Source organism: Danio rerio, chromosome 23 (genome assembly GCF_049306965.1).
Source record: "Danio rerio strain Tuebingen ecotype United States chromosome 23, GRCz12tu, whole genome shotgun sequence".
NCBI classification, from domain to species: Eukaryota; Metazoa; Chordata; class Actinopteri; order Cypriniformes; family Danionidae; genus Danio; species Danio rerio.
The window spans coordinates 50165001-50183345 of record NC_133198.1 but is presented as its reverse complement, the minus strand read 5'-3'; the positions used below and the strand labels follow the sequence as shown (position 1 = coordinate 50183345).

The 18345-nt window shown below is 41.1% G+C and overlaps 1 protein-coding gene across 4 annotated transcripts in view; it reads left to right on the top strand.

Moving 5' to 3' along the window:
- col24a1 (collagen type XXIV alpha 1 chain) overlaps nucleotides 1-18345 on the top strand; it is a 143946-nt gene that overhangs the window by 75408 nt on the left and 50193 nt on the right. For all 4 annotated transcript variants that reach the window (XR_012398847.1, XR_012398848.1, XM_073939503.1 and 1 more), the window contains exons 12-19: nucleotides 2374-2418; nucleotides 3645-3698; nucleotides 5978-6022; nucleotides 12405-12458; nucleotides 12539-12583; nucleotides 13085-13138; nucleotides 14683-14736; nucleotides 14864-14917. Coding sequence is in view for 2 of the 4 variants with exons in the window: in XM_073939502.1 (XP_073795603.1) it covers nucleotides 2374-2418; nucleotides 3645-3698; nucleotides 5978-6022; nucleotides 12405-12458; nucleotides 12539-12583; nucleotides 13085-13138; nucleotides 14683-14736; nucleotides 14864-14917 (405 nt within the window). In the remaining 2 variants the exon portion in view is untranslated. The remainder of the gene's footprint in view (nucleotides 1-2373; nucleotides 2419-3644; nucleotides 3699-5977; nucleotides 6023-12404; nucleotides 12459-12538; nucleotides 12584-13084; nucleotides 13139-14682; nucleotides 14737-14863; nucleotides 14918-18345) is intronic.

Genomic DNA, 18345 nt, shown 5'->3' with positions numbered 1-18345 from the left:
AAAAAGATGATATTTTTAGGGTAATGGTGTCATTAAATATGATGCCAGACATTCAAAGCTTAATTTTAATATCTCAATAATAGCTTTGAATGTAAATATGTTGTGACAATATGGCGTTTTATATAAGAACCGTCAGAATGAGCAGTATGGTAATTCTAATAGTTAGTGCACCGATGCCCATTCTGACCAATCACAGATGTTTCTGCTGAGCTCCTGAACACACAGGCATTCAGCTCATGCTGATCTGCTCTCTCATTGGCTGCAGCTCGTCACTACATCTGACCACACGTGGGGTTGAGTCGGCCGACTGCTCTGGAATATTCAGCATGCTGAATGTTGGATTTCCGTCTGCGAGGTGTCGGCGACGCGTCAGCGAGCCTCGTTGATGCGTTGTTCAGTAGGTCACACTTAAAGAGCGGCGAGCGCCGAGCACCCGCAGATTTCTTCCCGATCACAGCCCGATCTGTTGGCGAGCTCGTTAACTTCCAAATCGGGCTCAAATCAGGCTTAAAATCCTTTAGTGTGAACTAGGCATTATAGACAGCAAGTCCAGAAATGAACCGAATACATGGAGAAAAGCATCTTATATCACTTCCTCAGTGGTTCAATCACAATTTTATAAAGAGATGAAAAATAAAGTCGTTATTTTAGTTTTTGTGCACAAACGTATTCTCGTAGCTTTATAAATATGATTTAGAGCAGTGTCTATCAAGAGGGTCTTTAATTCAATTACATCTCATTTATCAATCAAACTTTATATCAGTGTTTTCAGGGGTTGAAAAACCAGTAATGGGTTATTCCAACAAACTAGTTTCACAAACCACCTCTTTTTGATATATTAAATGACGCAGTTTGCCAAACAGGGACAAATTTGCATGCCTGCAATGCTGCCAATATTTTCCCACATCCCTGTCTGGGGGTTCAAGCATTAATTATGGTGGTCAAATCCCTCTGTAATTTGCACCCTGATTTACCACTACTGACGCATGGACTGTTTAGATCATGTCCCTTGCTCTCTATGGAGGGTCTCTCGCATTTCATTAAGTGAAGTTTATTTGTAAAGTAATGTCGAGAGGATCATGTGCTTATGATTGCATTATCCAATTCATCATTCACCAATCAGATGATTCCTAATCCACTATAAACACCCTGAACTCCATATAACAAACATTTTCGTTTTGAAGAATCCCCCCTTTCACCCCTACCCCTCCTCCATTTCTAGATGTGTGGCACGGTGGCCCAGTGGTTAGCACTGTTGGCCTCACAGCAAGAACGTCACTGGTTCTAGTATGTTTCTGTGCAGAGTTTACCCATTCTCTCCGTGCTCATGTAGGTTTCCCCCCTGGTTTCCTCCCACCATCTAAAAACATGCAGCTTAAGTTAATTGACTAATCAGCACATAGACATGCTCCTAGTCAGTAGTAATCTCTTAAGAGCGATCACTGTCTGTTCATCAGCTACTACAGCAGGGGAGTTCTCCACATCTGCCTGCGCTCAAACTCCCCTCTCGCCTTGCAAACGGGAGGGAGCCCCAGGCTCGAGGATCTTATGAGCTCAGGGCTCTCTCCTGGAACAGCATGCCTAACAAGCTTTATAATCGATCATCAGCTGAGGGTGAACTCTCAGAATTATGTTTATTTGTGGGTTTGGAATGACATGAGGGCGAGTAATTAATGGCTGAATCACCATTTTTGTGTGAACAAACCCTTAAAATTTGCTTTAGGTAGGACCAACTAGTGGTTGAACTTGGTATTACAGTCCAAATGTAAAACATCAGAGCCAATCCTGAGACTGACACACTCCAGGTTGCCAGATTGATGCCAAAGAGATACGATTGTAAAGAAGGTCGAGTCATACACTGTAATCTGCTCAGCTATGCTTTTATACTATAATATTTATACTGTTTGCTAATGATGTGTGTATTTTAATAACTCTGAATCTTTAGGAGTTTTCTGCGTCTGCTTCTGTCCTCCTTCATGACTGAAACCAATTACACTGTTTTCCACCATCTGGCAACCTGGGGTGCTGTGATTTAATTGTCTGAACGGGCAGTGGGCGGAGTTACACAAATCAAAACACAGCCAGACATTCCGACATGGGGCGCACATTCACAAAGCAGAAGAGCTGACTGTAGCGTTGATTCTCAGATGGGTTAGGGCAGGTTTATTACACATATTAGGCTAGTTTATACTTCAGAAGCATCAGAAAGTGAAATCCCGCCAATAGCAATGAGGTTTGGACGTGTTTTGCTGATGCTGAACATGGTGATAAGAGCAGATTCACAGTTGCTTTGACTGACGTTAGTCCCCTGTTGACTGACCTGCGCATTGATGAAGATTCAGTGTTTACTAACCGCAATGATGTGTGTTTCAGGGAGTTCCGGGTCCTAGAGGAAACACAGGTCCCAAAGGAAGACAGGTAAAGACATTAGTATGCTAATGAGTCATGCATATTCACAACAGATGATGTATTGGTGGATAAAGGAAGAGGGAAACTGAAGAAAGGATGTGTTGTTGTCATCTGCTGGACAGCTGGAGAGCCGGTGGCAATACTGCAGATGGAAGAGCTTATGAGAACTATAAAAGTGTACATTAGTAAAGAAACATCGCTCTAATGCGTGTGTGTGTGTGTGTGCGTGCGTGCCTGCGTGCGTGTGTTTGTGTGTGTGCGTGTTTGTGTGTGTGTGTGTGTGTGCGCGTTCGTGCGTGTGAGTGTGTGTGTGTGTGTGTGTGCGTGCGTGCGCGTGTGTGCGTGCGTGCGTGTGGGTGGGTGTGTGTTTGTGTGTTTGTGTGTGTGTGTGTGTGCGTGCGTGCGTGCGTGCGTGCGTGCGTGCGTGCGTGCGTGCGTGCGTGCGTGCGAGCGTGCGTGCGTGCGTGCGTGCGTGCGTGCATGCGTGTGTGTGTGTGTGCGTGTGTGTGTGTTTGTGTCTGTCTGTCCCTTTGGTGATGTTGGTGCTGCTTTTCCTCCATTGACTTCCATTATAAAAGATAGTCAGTTTGCCCAGAGTGTGTTGATGTACAGAGTTTTCCAGAGTATTTTTCCAAAATATGTGTCAAAATAAGATTTGTCAGCAAAAATCATTCCCTTAGCTGAAACACAGAGACAGTTGTGCCCAAATTAAGACTCAAAAATCCCCCAGAGTGGATGAAAACAACTGAACAACACACACAGGTTCATCTGCAGTGATGCAGTATACAGTACTGGACGACTTCAAAAGTATTATTTCTATTCTATTTATTATTTATCGAGTCTGTGTAGTGTTTTTCATTCAATAGTTGTGATATCTGAGAACTTGAATATGATGATTTGACACGCGCATATATCAGAGCTGATTTGAGACCTGTCAGAGCCGCTGGAGCAGGTTTCTCTTTACTGTACGAAAGGCTGAAATCCTAAAATCACAGCCCAGATCCAGTGTGTGATGCCAGCTGGGCGCGCGCCCGCCGTCTGCTGCTGCAGGATCATTAATCAAAGCTTCTCCCGGCCGGATGAAAGACATCCAGAGCCTCTGGGCGACGACAGACACAAGCAAACATGCAGAAAAAACAGCAGATTCTTTGACAGTAACGTGAACGTGTCAGCATGCAGACCGAGTCTCCTCGGGACACAAACACTGACAGACTGCTGATCTGATGCTTTCACAGGGGGTGGTGGGAGACCCGGGAGAACGAGGACCTCCGGGACCAGATGGAAATCAGGTGAGTGTGTCTTCTTCAGCACTTTGTGTCTTATTTTACAAATGTTCTGTGTTTTCATGTGGAAAAGATTGCACACCCTTTATTATTAACCCTCCTGTTGACTTACTGGTCGAAATTGACCTGGGTACCGCTCTGACAGCAGAAGGAAAACCTAGAAAAATTAGCAGAAGGAAAAATGTAGTGGCTTTTTCTTAAATCACCCAATATAAAAATCAGCCACTTTCTGCTTTCATTTTTCAGAATCTCCACCTGTAAGTTCAGTTTCACACCTGATACACACATGACAATACTGTTCTGCAGAACGGATCATTAGGTGTAAATTACAGCAATATAGATAACGATAAAGAGTTTTGGGCGAGGCAGTGGCGCAGTAGGTAGTGCTTGTAAAAGTGACTGTAAAAAATATGGACGACGTGACAGCCCCTTTTCCCATTGAACGCCTTGAGGGCAAAACGCCTGCTTGACGGGCACAAACTGTCGCAAAAGACTGCTGAAATTGGAGCCAGACATGCGCAGAAGGATTGTCTGATGGAGCCAGAGGAGGAGCCGCGAAAATGAGCAGAGTCGAGCTTCCAACCAAACGCTTTATGTAAAATCAACCACGCCCCCCGAACTTCTCAGCATGCGTTTGCTGTCATATCAACACAAATGGATGTAATAACGTTAACAAATATGAGGGTTTTATATATTCAATCGCGCCAGCTCCGGGCCGCAGCCTAAAATCTACTCGCGGCATCGCGGGCTGATTCCGGCTCACATGCGGCAGCGCCGGCTCGCTCGGCCGCCGCATCTGGCTCGATTGACTCGGGCTGGAATCGGGCAGTGAGTCCAGGCATCCGGAGTAGGTCCAGCAGAGGTAGTCAGTCTGAGCTCTAAGAGATAAGTCTCCGCCAGGCAAGAACTGGCCCGAGTGTGTTTTGCTATCTGGGTGGCTAGGCGTACGTGTATCAGCAAACTAATAAAGCCCGAAAAAAGCCCTGAACTTAGCGAATAAACAGTGTTCCACCAGGATCATGTATGTCAGAAACTGTAGTTTACTGCTGAACTCATTTTGTCATGGTAAAATAACACAGAAATCGATTAATAACACTTCAGTCTCCTGCCGAAGCTCAGACGCCGCGCTTTGAGAAACTGTCAATCACAGCTGTCAATCACGATGACACGCCCAGCATTAAATTACTGCTAAAAACAAACTGTTTACAAAAATGAGGATCTGCACCTATTTCAGCACAATAACCAGTGCCTTAATCCACCAGAACCATCTTTCGGGACATTTTATTGCAAGTGTAATATTTTTTTTTATTTGGGCTCAAGTCTCCTTCATTAACACGGAGGAGGCGGGCTTTATGACTTGTACTGCAGCCAGCCCCCAGGGGGCGATCTAACAGCCGAGACCTTCACTCAAACGCGGGCTTGCGGCACACTTGGAACTGACCCTTTAACATACACTAGCACAGGGGTGTCCAAACTCAGTCTTGGAGGTCTGGTGTCCTGCAGAATAAAGCTCCAGCCTCAACACACCTGCTCAGGTGTTTCTAGAGAGCCGAGTGAGAGCTTGATTAGCAGGCCCAGGTGTGTCTGACTGGGGCTGGAGCTGTCTGCAGGACACCACACCTCCAGATTGAGATTGAGAACCCTGCACTGCAGTATAGAATATGTCCTGATGGACTCGATGTCAAGACCTTGATGTCTATGTGACGTTTACACATCGATGCTCTTTTGACCACTGAAATAAGCACACAAAATGTGTTATAGTAATATAAGACATCTCTTTCGGCTCGTACACACCGGCACGCTTTTCGTTTGCGTTTATCGTCAGCGTTTTTGAGATGTTTTTCTGGATTCAAACCCAATCGGTTTTCCCTGGCGTTGAGTATGCAAAATCACTCCTTGACAATAGATGGCGCTACACAACATTCAGCTTCTGACACCCTCTTATAACACAGAAGGAGAAGGTAAAGTTGACACGCTTGTTGTTAAAGTTACTGGTGACTCAAACAAGCATGGATGTCTCAGCAGCAGCTCCAGCTCTAGTGATGAACAGATGAGTAGTGTTCAGCAGAGCAGTCAGCAGCTCCACGTTCATATCTCCTCTGGGCATCTTCTTCACTGTGCCCTTGCATTGACAGCGACAGTGTTGCACCTGAGCGTCTCCAAGTGCTGTTTACTGTAACTCCAGCAGCTCCGTGCACATCAACAGAACAAACTGTGTGTATGTGTGTGTGTGTGTGTGTGTGTGTGTATATGCACAGGTTGTGATGTTGTGTTGTGTGTTTCAGGGGCCCGTCGGAGGAACCGGCAGCAGTGGATTCCCAGGCCTGAGAGTGAGTCTCAAACACACATAAACAATCACACACACAGAGACACAAACACGCTATCTCATAGACACATACACACTCTGATCTCAAATCAGCTTCATTCTGTTGAGATTTACATCAGCAGCAGAGTAATGATGTGTGCTGGAGCGACCGCACAGCTAATCAACATCACCAGAACACTTCATAACTGAACACCACATGACTGAATATTTCAGCTGGACACACACACACACACACTGTGATTTCAGATCGATTTTGTGCTCTGAAGGTTTCAGAATTAATGATTTCTGATTGATTGTGTGCTATAACTTTTAAAGAATCAATGATTTCTGATAGATTTTTGTGTTCTGAAGGTTTGAAAATCAGTGATTTCAGATTGATTTTACTCTGAATATTTGAGAATCAATGATTTCTGATTGATTTTGTGCTGTCATTTTTGGAGAATCAGTTATTTCTGATTGATTTTGTGCTGAGATTGTTTACGAATCAGTGATTTCAAATTGATTTTGTGCTCTGAAGGTTTAGGAATCAGTGATTTCAGGTTGATTTTGTGTTCTGTTGATTTCATTGATTCAATCCGAATCAATGATTTCTGATCGATTTTCTGCTGTCATTTTTGGAGAATAAGTGATTTCAGATTGATTTTGTGCTAATATTGTTTGAGTCAGTGATTTAGATTGATTTTGTGCTCTGAAGGCTTGTGAATCAATAATTTCTGATTGATTTTGTGCTGAGATTGTATAAATCAGTAATTTAAGATTGATTTTGTGTTTTGATGGTTTGTGAATTAATGATTTCTGATTAATTTTGTGCTGAGATTGTTTGAGAATCTGTGATTTCAGATTGATTTTGTGCTAAGATTGTTTAAATCAGGGATTTCTGATTGATTTTTTTGCTCTGAAGATTTAAGCATCAATGATTTCTGATTGATTTTGTGCTGAGATTGTTTAAGAATCAGTGATTTCAGATTACTTTTGTTTTCTGAAGGTTTGAGTACATGATTTCTGATTGATTTTGTTCTGAATATTTTTTAAAAATCAATGATTTCAGATTGATTTTGTACTGTAATCTTTGGAGAATCTGTGATTTCAGATTGGTTTTGTGCTGAGATTGTTTGAGAATCAATGATTTCAGGTTAATTTTGTGTTGTGATTATTTCTAAATCAATGATTTTTGGTTGGCTTTGTGCTGTGATTGTTTGAGAATCTGGCTGGTTTTCAGCAGTGTGTTCTGCTACTGAACTGAGATCAGTCCAGAATCTTCTGCCAACAGGAGATTAATAATCCTGTGTGTGTGTCCTGGCCTCAGTTCAGCCACCGAACACTTCAGCAGCAGAGATAAACCTGATAAACCTCTGCTTTTGGCCAGAATATCCTGGTTCAGGAGAGATGAAAGCACAATCTCAGTCAACATCACATCAGTATTAATGACTTCAGAAAACACAGAGCTGTGTCAGGGTCACAGAGACACGGTTAATCACAGTCTGATATATGAAGCCCTGTTTTATTGATCTGAGAACACACGATGCACTTACAGTGCGTCTAAATTCACTTCTGCTAGTTTAACGATGAGATAAACTCTCTAAAAGGTCTGCTCCTGTTCTCTTTATCAGTAATGAGTGCCTTCTGAGCATAACCTGCTGGAAACCAGTCAGAGTCTCGTCTCCCATTGCGTTTAAGAGCCAGTTGCCCTCATCAAACCAGTGAAAAAGTGAAACCAGTAGAAACAATGGAAACTAATAAAAGTACTCCTTTAACTGAGTTCAGTCGTTCCCTGAGGAGATTTGTTTCTGGAGAATTCTGTGTTACATCTAAAATGTGGTTCATTTTATTACTATATAGATTTTATTTATTTATAAAGATTTGATTTGGGAACTGATTGGCCATTTTTGTACAGTATATGCTGAATTACATTCTGTTTAGTATTTTCATTTAAGCTGCAGTTTAGTTAATTTTTCTGTGTATTTGTTGTTTATTAAGCCTAAATAATGCAACTTCTCAAATTTTTCTTGCATTAAATGAAAATTTGTTTAGATTTTATCTTAAATTTGATTAAGTTTAATAACTAACCCACATAACGTGTTCAATTCTGAGTGTTTTTAGTGTATAGTGTTCTGGTTGTGTCTTTAAAACACACACTTGTCTCAGAGTGGACAGAGATGTCAGATTTACAGCCGTCTCTGATGAGTTTTCATGATGCTGCTCTGTGTCTCTGAGCTCTGCTGATCGCGGAGAGGAGCTGATCTGCATTTTACAGCCGTGAAATTCACTTTTAACCAATGAAATGTTGAACAGCATCATCAAGATCCAGACACTAATGCAGAACACATGCAAGGAGACCAGCAAAGCAGGATGACATGTACAGCTCATACCCTGCATTATATGAGGACGTGTTAGATGAAGGAAAACAGGACGAAATATGAATCAATGAGGAGATTTGAGAAATGGTGGCTTTTGAAATGTTATCGTCTTACGGATATCTCCCCAAGTGAAATAATACAAACACTGATTAAAAACACTGCATAATGAAAATTCAATATTAGGATAAATAAACAGAAGCTAAACTGAGAATATTTATATCATATGCTGTATTTATATTGCATATTACATCCCGGACGAGCCCCCATAAAGAAAAAGGCCATAACAAATAAACAAAAACAACTGATTAAACAAATGATGTTTAATGAATAATCAATATCAGCATAAAATACAGAGTCAACCAACAAAAATAGGCGAAACTGAGAATATTTAAAGTGTATTACTGTATATCATTACCATATATGTGCTGTAAGGTGTAAGAGCAGCAGATAATATCTGGTCTTCTAGTTGATGAAGTGTAAAAGTGTCAGAAGGTGGATTTCTCACAACACTTCAGTCAGGGAGTGTTTAATATACTATACATTATTTAAATGTCAATTATTTGGCTTCTTATCTGCATATCTTCACATAATCAGATGAAAGTTTTCTTTGTACTTTGGTCAAACTATTCAGAACATAGAGATATATTAGTAATCATTATATAATTAGGAGCCAAGCACTGCAGGTGTGTAGGCATCTATTGTTTTCCTTGGCGTTCCTATTACTATTATTATTGTTATGATTCCGTTTCTTCCGCTGGATGTGAATGGCAGCACATATAACTGGATGAGCAAAAGTTGTTTAATTTGGCACAATGATAGAGGAAGGTCTCAACATTAACCAGAGCAAACAGGAAGTCTCTAACTCAGACTCTCTAGCGCCATCTAGCAAACTCCAGGACACACACACACAGGATTATTGATCTCCTGTTGGCAGAAGGTTCTGGACTGATCTCAGTACAGAGTCAGAACACAACAACCACAGATCTGAGAAAACACACCTTCAGCGTCAGCTCAAATACAGCTTCAGGACACACACTCAATCTCAAATCACTGATTCTCAAACAATCTCAGCACAAAATCAACCTGAAATCATTGATTTTGAAATGATCACAACACAAAATCAACCTGAAATCATTGATTTTGAAATCATTACAACACAAAATCAACCTGTAATCATTGATTTTGAAATAATCACAACACAAAATCAACCTGAAATCATTGATTTTGAAATAATCACAACACAAAATCAACCTGAAATCATTTATTTTGAAATCATTACAACACAAAATCAACCTGTAATCATTGATTTTGAAATAATCACAACACAAAATCAACCTGAAATCATTGATTTTAAAATAATCACAACACAAAATCAACCTGAAATCATTGATTTTAAATAATCAGAACACAAAAGCTACCTAAAATCATTGATTCTTAAACAATCTCAGCACAAAACATATCAGAAATCGCAGATTCTCAAACCTTCAGAACACAAAATCAATCTGAAATCACTGATTTTATTTTTTTCCTGTGGCTCAGTCTGATTTTAACACAATTGGAATTTTTTCGCTATTTTGATGTTTTTGCTAGACCTGTTTGATCAAACTTGTCCGGCCGTTTATCCGATTTTGACCAAAATTGAATCACATGATCTACGGACCACGCTGACCAAATTTTATGGAATTTAAGTTAATTAGACGAACCGTTTTCGTTTAACTTGCGAACAAATGTAACAGAGCAGTGAGAATGCACTTCAGGAGATATCTCTGTAGTGCATTCATAAATTCACACTAAACTTGGTGTGTGCTATAACAACTATGGTCTGAGGTTATATGCAGAGTTTCAGTGCACTGCCCTCTAGTGGTTCAGAGAAACAAAAATGGCTTCTCAACCGTTTGTCCAAAAATTATAAAATTGGTGTGTTTCCATGCGGCGGAGCATGCCGAGTCTGATCATGTCTGATTTATCCCTGTCAGCTCTTTTGTCTGTCGGACATTACACACTTCACCTGTATTTAAAAGCTCATTGTTTGACATTGTCTGATGCTCTTTACTATCCTCGCTGTTCTTGGCCTCTGCTCTGCTCATTCTGCATATGAAGTGCTCGGCCCCTGAATTGCTGCTTGCAGCTATATTTTATGCATTATTATATTAGACCGGTGGTAGGGAACCTATAGCTCTCGTGCCACATGCAGCTCTTTGACCAAAAACGTGTGGCTCTCCAGCTGTCTTCCTTCAATATTATTTTACCAGTTAAAGAATTATAACCATCTATAAAAATCAGTTCCCTATAAAAATACAACTCCAATCCCCTTTTGTTTTGACCAGTGTGTGTTTGTGGCAATGTGGATGAACTTGAACTGCGACTCTAATAAAGGGCAAACAGCCTACATTTGTATGGTCAAACCACAGTCATGAGTGGTGATGGTGAAAATGAAAATACTATTAATTATTCTTTCCTCACTGATGGACTTGCTCAACATGTGACGCTTCATTGATCCACAGCTGCTCTACAGAAAGTGCACGTTACTGCATACAATCAAAATTAGGAAAAGGTTATTAGTTTCCATCAGTTTATTAGTTACTATTATTAGTTATTATTATTTACAGGTGCAGTGTGTAAGTTTGACACCCAGTGGTTGAACCAGGTATTGCACTCTTGGATCAAAACAAACACAAGCGCAGGTTGCCAGATTGACAACAGCAGAAATGTATATATTAGAAACAGCGTCTGTTTCAGCTGAACAGCAGAACACTGACAGTGATCAGCTCAGCTACAGCTCATGTGCTGTATTCAGTGTTAGATGCTGATGATGTGAGTCTGACAGGACATTGATCAGCACACTACTGACAGCAGCAGCAGAGAGTTCAGCTCAGATCTGGAGAACACAATAAAGCGTCTGAAACTGAACTTCAGAACTGAGACTCACATATCACAACACATATCAGTGATTCAGCATCTACATTAATCCTGTTCAAGAGCTTTAATGTGTGTTCATCAGAGTATGAAGCTCAGTGTTGTGCTGGAGTGCAGTGAGTGCTCTATTCTGAATGGCTGTGTTTAAGTTCTGTCCTGTTTCCTCTGCTGTAAACAGCCAAACTGCTCATCACTGCATATCTCGTCATGTCGTGTGCTGTTAGGACAGAGGGTTACAGTGTGACCTGCTTATCTAATGTTTACACTTATAATATCTATATTATTTGCTCATTAATAACCTCATGTGGAACTCTGAATCTGCATCTCATTTCAGAGTCTGCTGCTGTCCACCAGAGGGCGCATTTCAGACATATACGCATGCTTTGAGAGTCTTCCTGACTGAATGAATGAATGAAATACGCAGTTTTCCACCATCTGGCAACCCGTGTGCTGGAATATAATTGGCTAAACTGGCAGTGGGCGGGTTAAAGAGACCAAAACAAGGCAGCTGTTCCGGTTCACATCTGACTCCAGCATTGAGTTTGAGATTAACAGGAGTGTTCACTGAGCATGATTCTGAATATCTGCACACACATGCTGCTGTTTATATGATGCAGAAGAGTCACACACTCACACACAGCACCTTTAACTAGTAACTAATAGCTTTTTAAACGTTATTTTAGAATATTACATTATTTGTCTTCTTTTATTCAGGTTTGTGCTCAGAAACGTGTCTCCATCCACCCATTTTTCTGCACATTTTATATTATTGCATAAAAAATACTTCAAAAAATGCTTCAAGATGTGCATGAAATGTGTATATCCATGCAACTGAGAGGGATAATCTTGTAATCTGATAATAATACTGCTATAAAGCTCATCTGAAGGCATCAGCCTGCACTTCTCTGCCTGAGGTTTGCTCCAGTCGAGCAGGAGCTGAGGATGTTCTCCTGCTGTCTCTCAGTGGATGGACACACTGATGTATTCACTGATGTTAAATGCAGTATTGCAGTTGTAGCAGATAAATTTAATCCCTCTCTCTCTCTCTCTCTCTCTCTCTCTCTCTCTCTCTCTCTCTCTCTCTCTTTCTCTCCTCTTCTTCTTCTTCTTCAGGGTGATTCAGGGCCTGAGGGTCCGCGTGGGTTGCCAGGTATTGTGGGAGCTCAGGTAACGTCCGTCCCCTGATTAAAGCTCACATCTCTGATCTCATTGGCTGCACACTGAAGCTCTTCTTCTCTGATTGGCAGGGCCTGGGCGGAGGGGCGGGGCCTCCTGGAATGAAAGGTGATAAGGTGATTTAAATATTTCTATTATTGCAGTGAATATGCAAATTAGGGTTGACTTTTGCACAGATACGGATGTTCTCCTTCAGCTCTTCTGTCTTTACACTGAATATCCATTTCAAGACGACCTTTCACTGGACAAGCAGTGTCCTGATATAAAACCTTTTGTGTTCTGAAGCATGTACACAGATGTCTTACGCAGGTTTAGACTTTAAAGTGTGAGTCAGCGGTGTCAGATAATAACACACGTCCGCTTCTAGAGAGTTATTCTCTCCTCGAGCACAGCTTCAGGAGTTTGATCTTCATTTTGATCAGTGTTATTCGACTAAACCTGAACATTTCTACAATATTCTCACCACTCTTTCACTATAATCTGAAGAAAGGGTGTGTGTGTGTGTGTGTGTGTGTGTGCATGCAATGGTTCGGTGTGTGTGTGTCGATAGTGGTTTTGTTCTGCGTGTGTGTGTGTGTGTGTTCTGTGTTTATAATCTGTGCTGCTGTGTGATTCAGGGTGAACCAGGCCTGAGAGGAGAACCGGGAGAATCGGGTTACCCGGGAGACAAGGTGAACATCAGATTAACCACACACACACACACACACACTCATATGCATCCACACACACACTCCCACTCTCACAGATACAAGTTTCACACAGTAAAACGCACACACACACACACACACACACACACTCACGTACACACAAACACACTGGTGTGCGTGCGTGCATGTGTGTGTGTGCTGGGCTGTAAGTGCACACATGTGTCCGCTGATCATCATAATGGTCTGCATCTGTTGACTCGTGTCTCAGGATTGTGGGAATTGCTCTGGAATAAATGATGTTTAGGTGTAAATTTAGCTTTTACAGGTCTATGATGTTCAATTAGTAGTTAATGGCTTTAATATTGCTAGAAAGCATGTTAAACACTGCATTGGACGCACTGGTGACGGAGTTCTTTGATGTGCTCACTGCTCCTTTCACAAACCTCCAGAGTCTCTTCTAGAACAGATGATCGTGTGATGGGAAACACCTCAACACCTGAGTGTGCTTCCGACATGCGAATCTGCTGTGATTTATGTATTTGCATAACTGCAATAAGCTGTTTCTCATTGGCGATGGAATAAAATACAGGGAATATATTAGTGTTTAATCCACACTATGAGCTGCTGTTCACGTTGACTTTAGCCTGTATGAGTTGTGTGTAGATCATGATGTTCTCTGCTCTCATATACTGTGTGAAAGCATCTGTACATGTGTCTGTATCATCACATTGTTGGTCTTGGTTGAGCTTGTGTGTTTTAAACTGGTGTTAACTGGAGGCACGTTGTGTCAAAGCAACAACAAATGTGTTTAGAGTTGTGTACAGACTTTAGGAAACTTGTTAAATGTATTGAAAAAACTCATAGTGAATGTAGAAAACTGTCAATTACAAACTCCAGAATCCCAACCAAACGTTAAATATGTGTTGTTCCTCTTGACTTTCCTCCTGATAGAGTTTTGTGTAGGGTTTTTCCCTTATATATTCATTTGCCTCGGCTCAGTTGGTGTTTCTGTGTGGAGTTTGCATGTTCTCCCCGTGTTGGCGTGGGTTTCCTCCAGGTGCTCTGGTTTCCCCCACAGTCCAAACACATGCGGTACAGGGGAATTGGGTAGGCTAAATTGTCCGTAGTGTATGAGTGTGTGTGTGAATGTGTGTGTGGGTGTTTCCCAGAGATGGGTTGTAGCTGGAAGGGCATCCGCTCTGCATAAAAACTTGCTGGATAAGTTGGCGGTTCATTCCGCTGTGGTGACCGGATTAATAAAGGGACTAAGCCGACAAGAAAATGAATGAATGAATGAATATACTGTACATATATTTATAAAATATTTAAATAGACATGTAAAATTAGTGCTGTTACACATTTCTTATTTTAACCCTTGAAAATGTGTTTACAATCTAATTTACAGTTGACAAATCACCATCACATGAAGAGAATGAGTGTGTGTCAACAAAGCCCGGATTTATATGATCTGTGTGTGTGTGTGTGTGTGTGTGTGTGTGTGTGTGTGTGTGTGTGTGTGTGTGTGTGTGTGTGTGTGTGTGTGTGTGTGTGTGTGTGTGTGTGTGTAGGGAGCGGCTGGTAATCCTGGACCAACAGGACCACGAGGAAAACCGGGGGTTCAGGTAAGACCACCTGTTCTTCTGTTGATGATGATGATGATGATGTTTACAGCAGAATCTCTCTCTCTCTCTCTCTCTCTGTCTTTCTCTCTCTCTCTCTCTCTCTCCCTCTCTCTCTCTCTCTGTAAAGGGGAAAACAGGTGAAGCGGGGCCGCAGGGGCCTCCGGGGCCTCCAGGACCTGAGGTGAGGATTATTGTCAGGTTATTCTCTGTGTTAAGGAGAAACTCTCTTCATTTTCACTCATTATTTCTGAAAACAGGACTGTATGTTGTGCTTATCTAGAAATTCTGACTGATTTAACATTATTAAGGCACACACTCTATTTGAGCTTGTGCTCACTCTATTGGAGTATTTGAGCCATTTGGCAGTGATCTGCTCACAGTTTGACTTCTGTATCATATCATGTCTATAACCTTTTCATTTTGAGCATTGTAAGCTCTGGATCAGGGGTGCACAAACTTTTTCTTATGAAAAACCAAACCTGACTGAGGCTAGTGGGCCGAAGGTAAATATAGCTGCCATGGATAATTTGCTCATTTATTTAATAATGTTTAAAAAAGACAGGACAAAACTGCTTTATATTAACTAACACTGTATTTTATAGCTTTAATAATGAACTTATTAGAGTAAAAGTCTCATTTATAGCAGAATTACAGTTGTTTTTGCCTGATTTGCTCACTGCTGTCCTCTGCATAGTCCTCTATGTGTCGAGTGACAGTGTTTACATTATAATATATCTGATTTATTCACAACATTTGATTGAAACCTTTCATTTCAGTTTGCTTTTTTGTAGCTCAGCAATAAAATTATCAGAAATAGTCACGTGAAATTACAAATGAGGATCTCTGTGGTAAAGGCATTGGCCGTAACCCTCTCCATCATACTCACTCTCCTCTCAGATGGGATGGTGGGCCAAATCAAAGGTTACAATGGGCCGGCTTTGGCCCACGGGCCCTACTATGGCCATCTAGATGATAGATAGTAAAGCCCAAAGTGTAGAATACAGAGCGAATTATCCGGCAACTGTTACTGTTTTAGTTTGGGAAGCTCATGTTTGAGAAGATGCCTCTGGTGGTGAAGCAGAGAAGAGCTCTGATATAGTCTCACTGATATACACTGGTATAGTCTCTGAAAAGCTTTTGCAGAAGTCTCATTTAAAATATAAACTCATGAGACACTTGGCCTTCAAGACTTATTTTTATGTCTAGGTTACTACAAGAATGTTTTCCTGTCTTTGCATATATATATATATATACATTTATATTTACATTTACATTTAGCAGACTCTTTTATCCAAAGCGACTTACAAATGAGGACAAGGGAGCAATTTACACAACTATTAGTGCAACAATGAAGAAGTGCTGTAGGCAAGTTTCAGATCTGTAAAGTCTAAGAAGGAAAGCATTAGTAAATTTATTTATTTATTTTTTGTAGTTATTGGTGGAGTCAGAGAGGCAATTGCAGATTAGGAAGGGAAGTGGAGACTAAATAGTTGAGTTTTTAGTGGTTTCTTGAAGACAGCGAGTGACTCTGCTGTTCTGATGCAGTTAGGGAGTTCATTCCACCAACTGGGCAGATTGAATGCGAGAGTTCGGGAAAGTGATTTCTTCCCTCTTTGGGATGGAACCACGAGGCGACGTTCATTCACAGAGCGCAAGTTTCTGGAGGACACATACATCTGCAGAAGTGAGAGCAGATAAGAAGGAGCAAAGCCAGAAGTCGCTTTGTAGCCAAACATCAGAGCTTTGAATTTGATGCGAGCAGCAACTGGCAGCCAGTGCAAACGGATGAGCAGCGGAGTGACATAGAATACAGTGAATTGTTCTTTCTCATTACTTCACATGTGTAACGTCTGGGTAAAGGTTTACATTCTCCTCGTTCTCATTGCGTGTTTGCATGTTCTCCCTGCCTTCGCGTGGGTTTCCTCCGGGTGCTCCGGTTTCCCCCACAGTCCAAACACATGCGGTACAGGTGAATTGGGTAGGCTAAATTGTCCGTAGTGTATGTGTGTGTGTGTGAATGTGTGTGTGTGGATGTTTCCCAGAGATGGGTTGCGGCTGGAAGGGCATCCGCTGCGTAACAACTTGCTGGATAAGTTGGCGGTTCATTCCACTGTGGCGACCCCGGATTAATAAAGGGACTAAGCCGACAAGAGAATGAATGAAATATGAAATGCAGATGTGGCATTATAAGAGGTTTCACACTGTTCTGTAGCCTAGACTTAATCCATCACTATTCATCAGCCGAAATGAGCTGAGGTGACGAGCAGCAAACACCTGTCACTCAAGTGGCCACGCCCTCAATTATGCAGAATTTAACAGTCTACATCATTAAATGGATGAGATATGAAATCGTCCCCCCTCCTCTGAGTCAGCTATACAGCGAATCCACTTGATTTCTACTGTTTTCCTGCTGTGAGGTTAGCATGGAGAGCCTCTAGTGGACAGGCCATCAACTGCAGCTTCAGTCACCTCTGAGTTTATCATCATCATCATCATCATCATCATCATGCATTTTATTTTTAAATCACTTCATATTCAGACACAATCTCAAAGTAAATCAAATTAAGATGTTTCAAAAACATAATCACAGGTAATCACATCCAAAATAAAAGTTTATATTTACAAAGTGTGTGTGTGTGTGTGTGTGTGTGTGTGTGTGTGTGTGTGTGTGTGTGTGTGTGTGTGTGTGTGTGTGTGTGTGTGTGTGTGTGTGTGTGTGTGTGTGTGCGCGCATGTATAAATGCATACATATGAATTATGTAAATTACTATTTTTATTTTGAATGTAATTGTGATTAATCATTTTACAGGTGTAATATATATTTATATAGCTGAAGATAGATGGAATTATTCGCACACCTGTTCATTTTTTCCCTAATTTCTGTTTATCAGAGAGCAGATTTTCAGCACATTTCTGCACATAATAGTTTAATAACTCATCTCTAATAACTGATGTGTTTCCTCTTCATCATGATGACAGTAAATAATATTAGACTATATATTCTTCAAGACACTAGTGTTCAGCTTACAGTGACATGTAAAGGCTTCACTAGGGTAATCAGGGTAAAGTTAGGGTAATTAGGCAAGTCATTGTATAACAGTGGTTTGTTCTGGAGACAATCCAACACTAATATTGCTGAAGGGGCCAATAATATTGAGCTTAACATGACTTTAACACTATTAAAGCTGCTTTTATTCTAGCCCAAATAAAACAAATAAGACTTTCTCCAGAAAAACAAATATTAAATTATTTTATTAAGGGGGGGGGGGTGAATAATTGACTTCAGCTGTGTATATACACACACACACACCCCATTATTATCAGGGCTTCATGGCAGTGGGCGGAGCTAAAGGTCTTTTTAGTGAACTTTTGTAACTGCAGCTGTCTAATTGGTGGATTTACTGCACAGCATCATGGGTAATGTAGTTCTCCCTCAATAGTATCTGTAGTTAAACGCTTTAAAATAAGTTGAACGAATATGAGCAGATGTGCTTATGTAGTGGATTAGCATCCTCCGAGCCCAACACAGCTCTGTTTTTAAACGCTTCATAAACAAACACGCAACATATAAAAGATTTATAGACGTTTTGACACATGAATGTTTGTGGA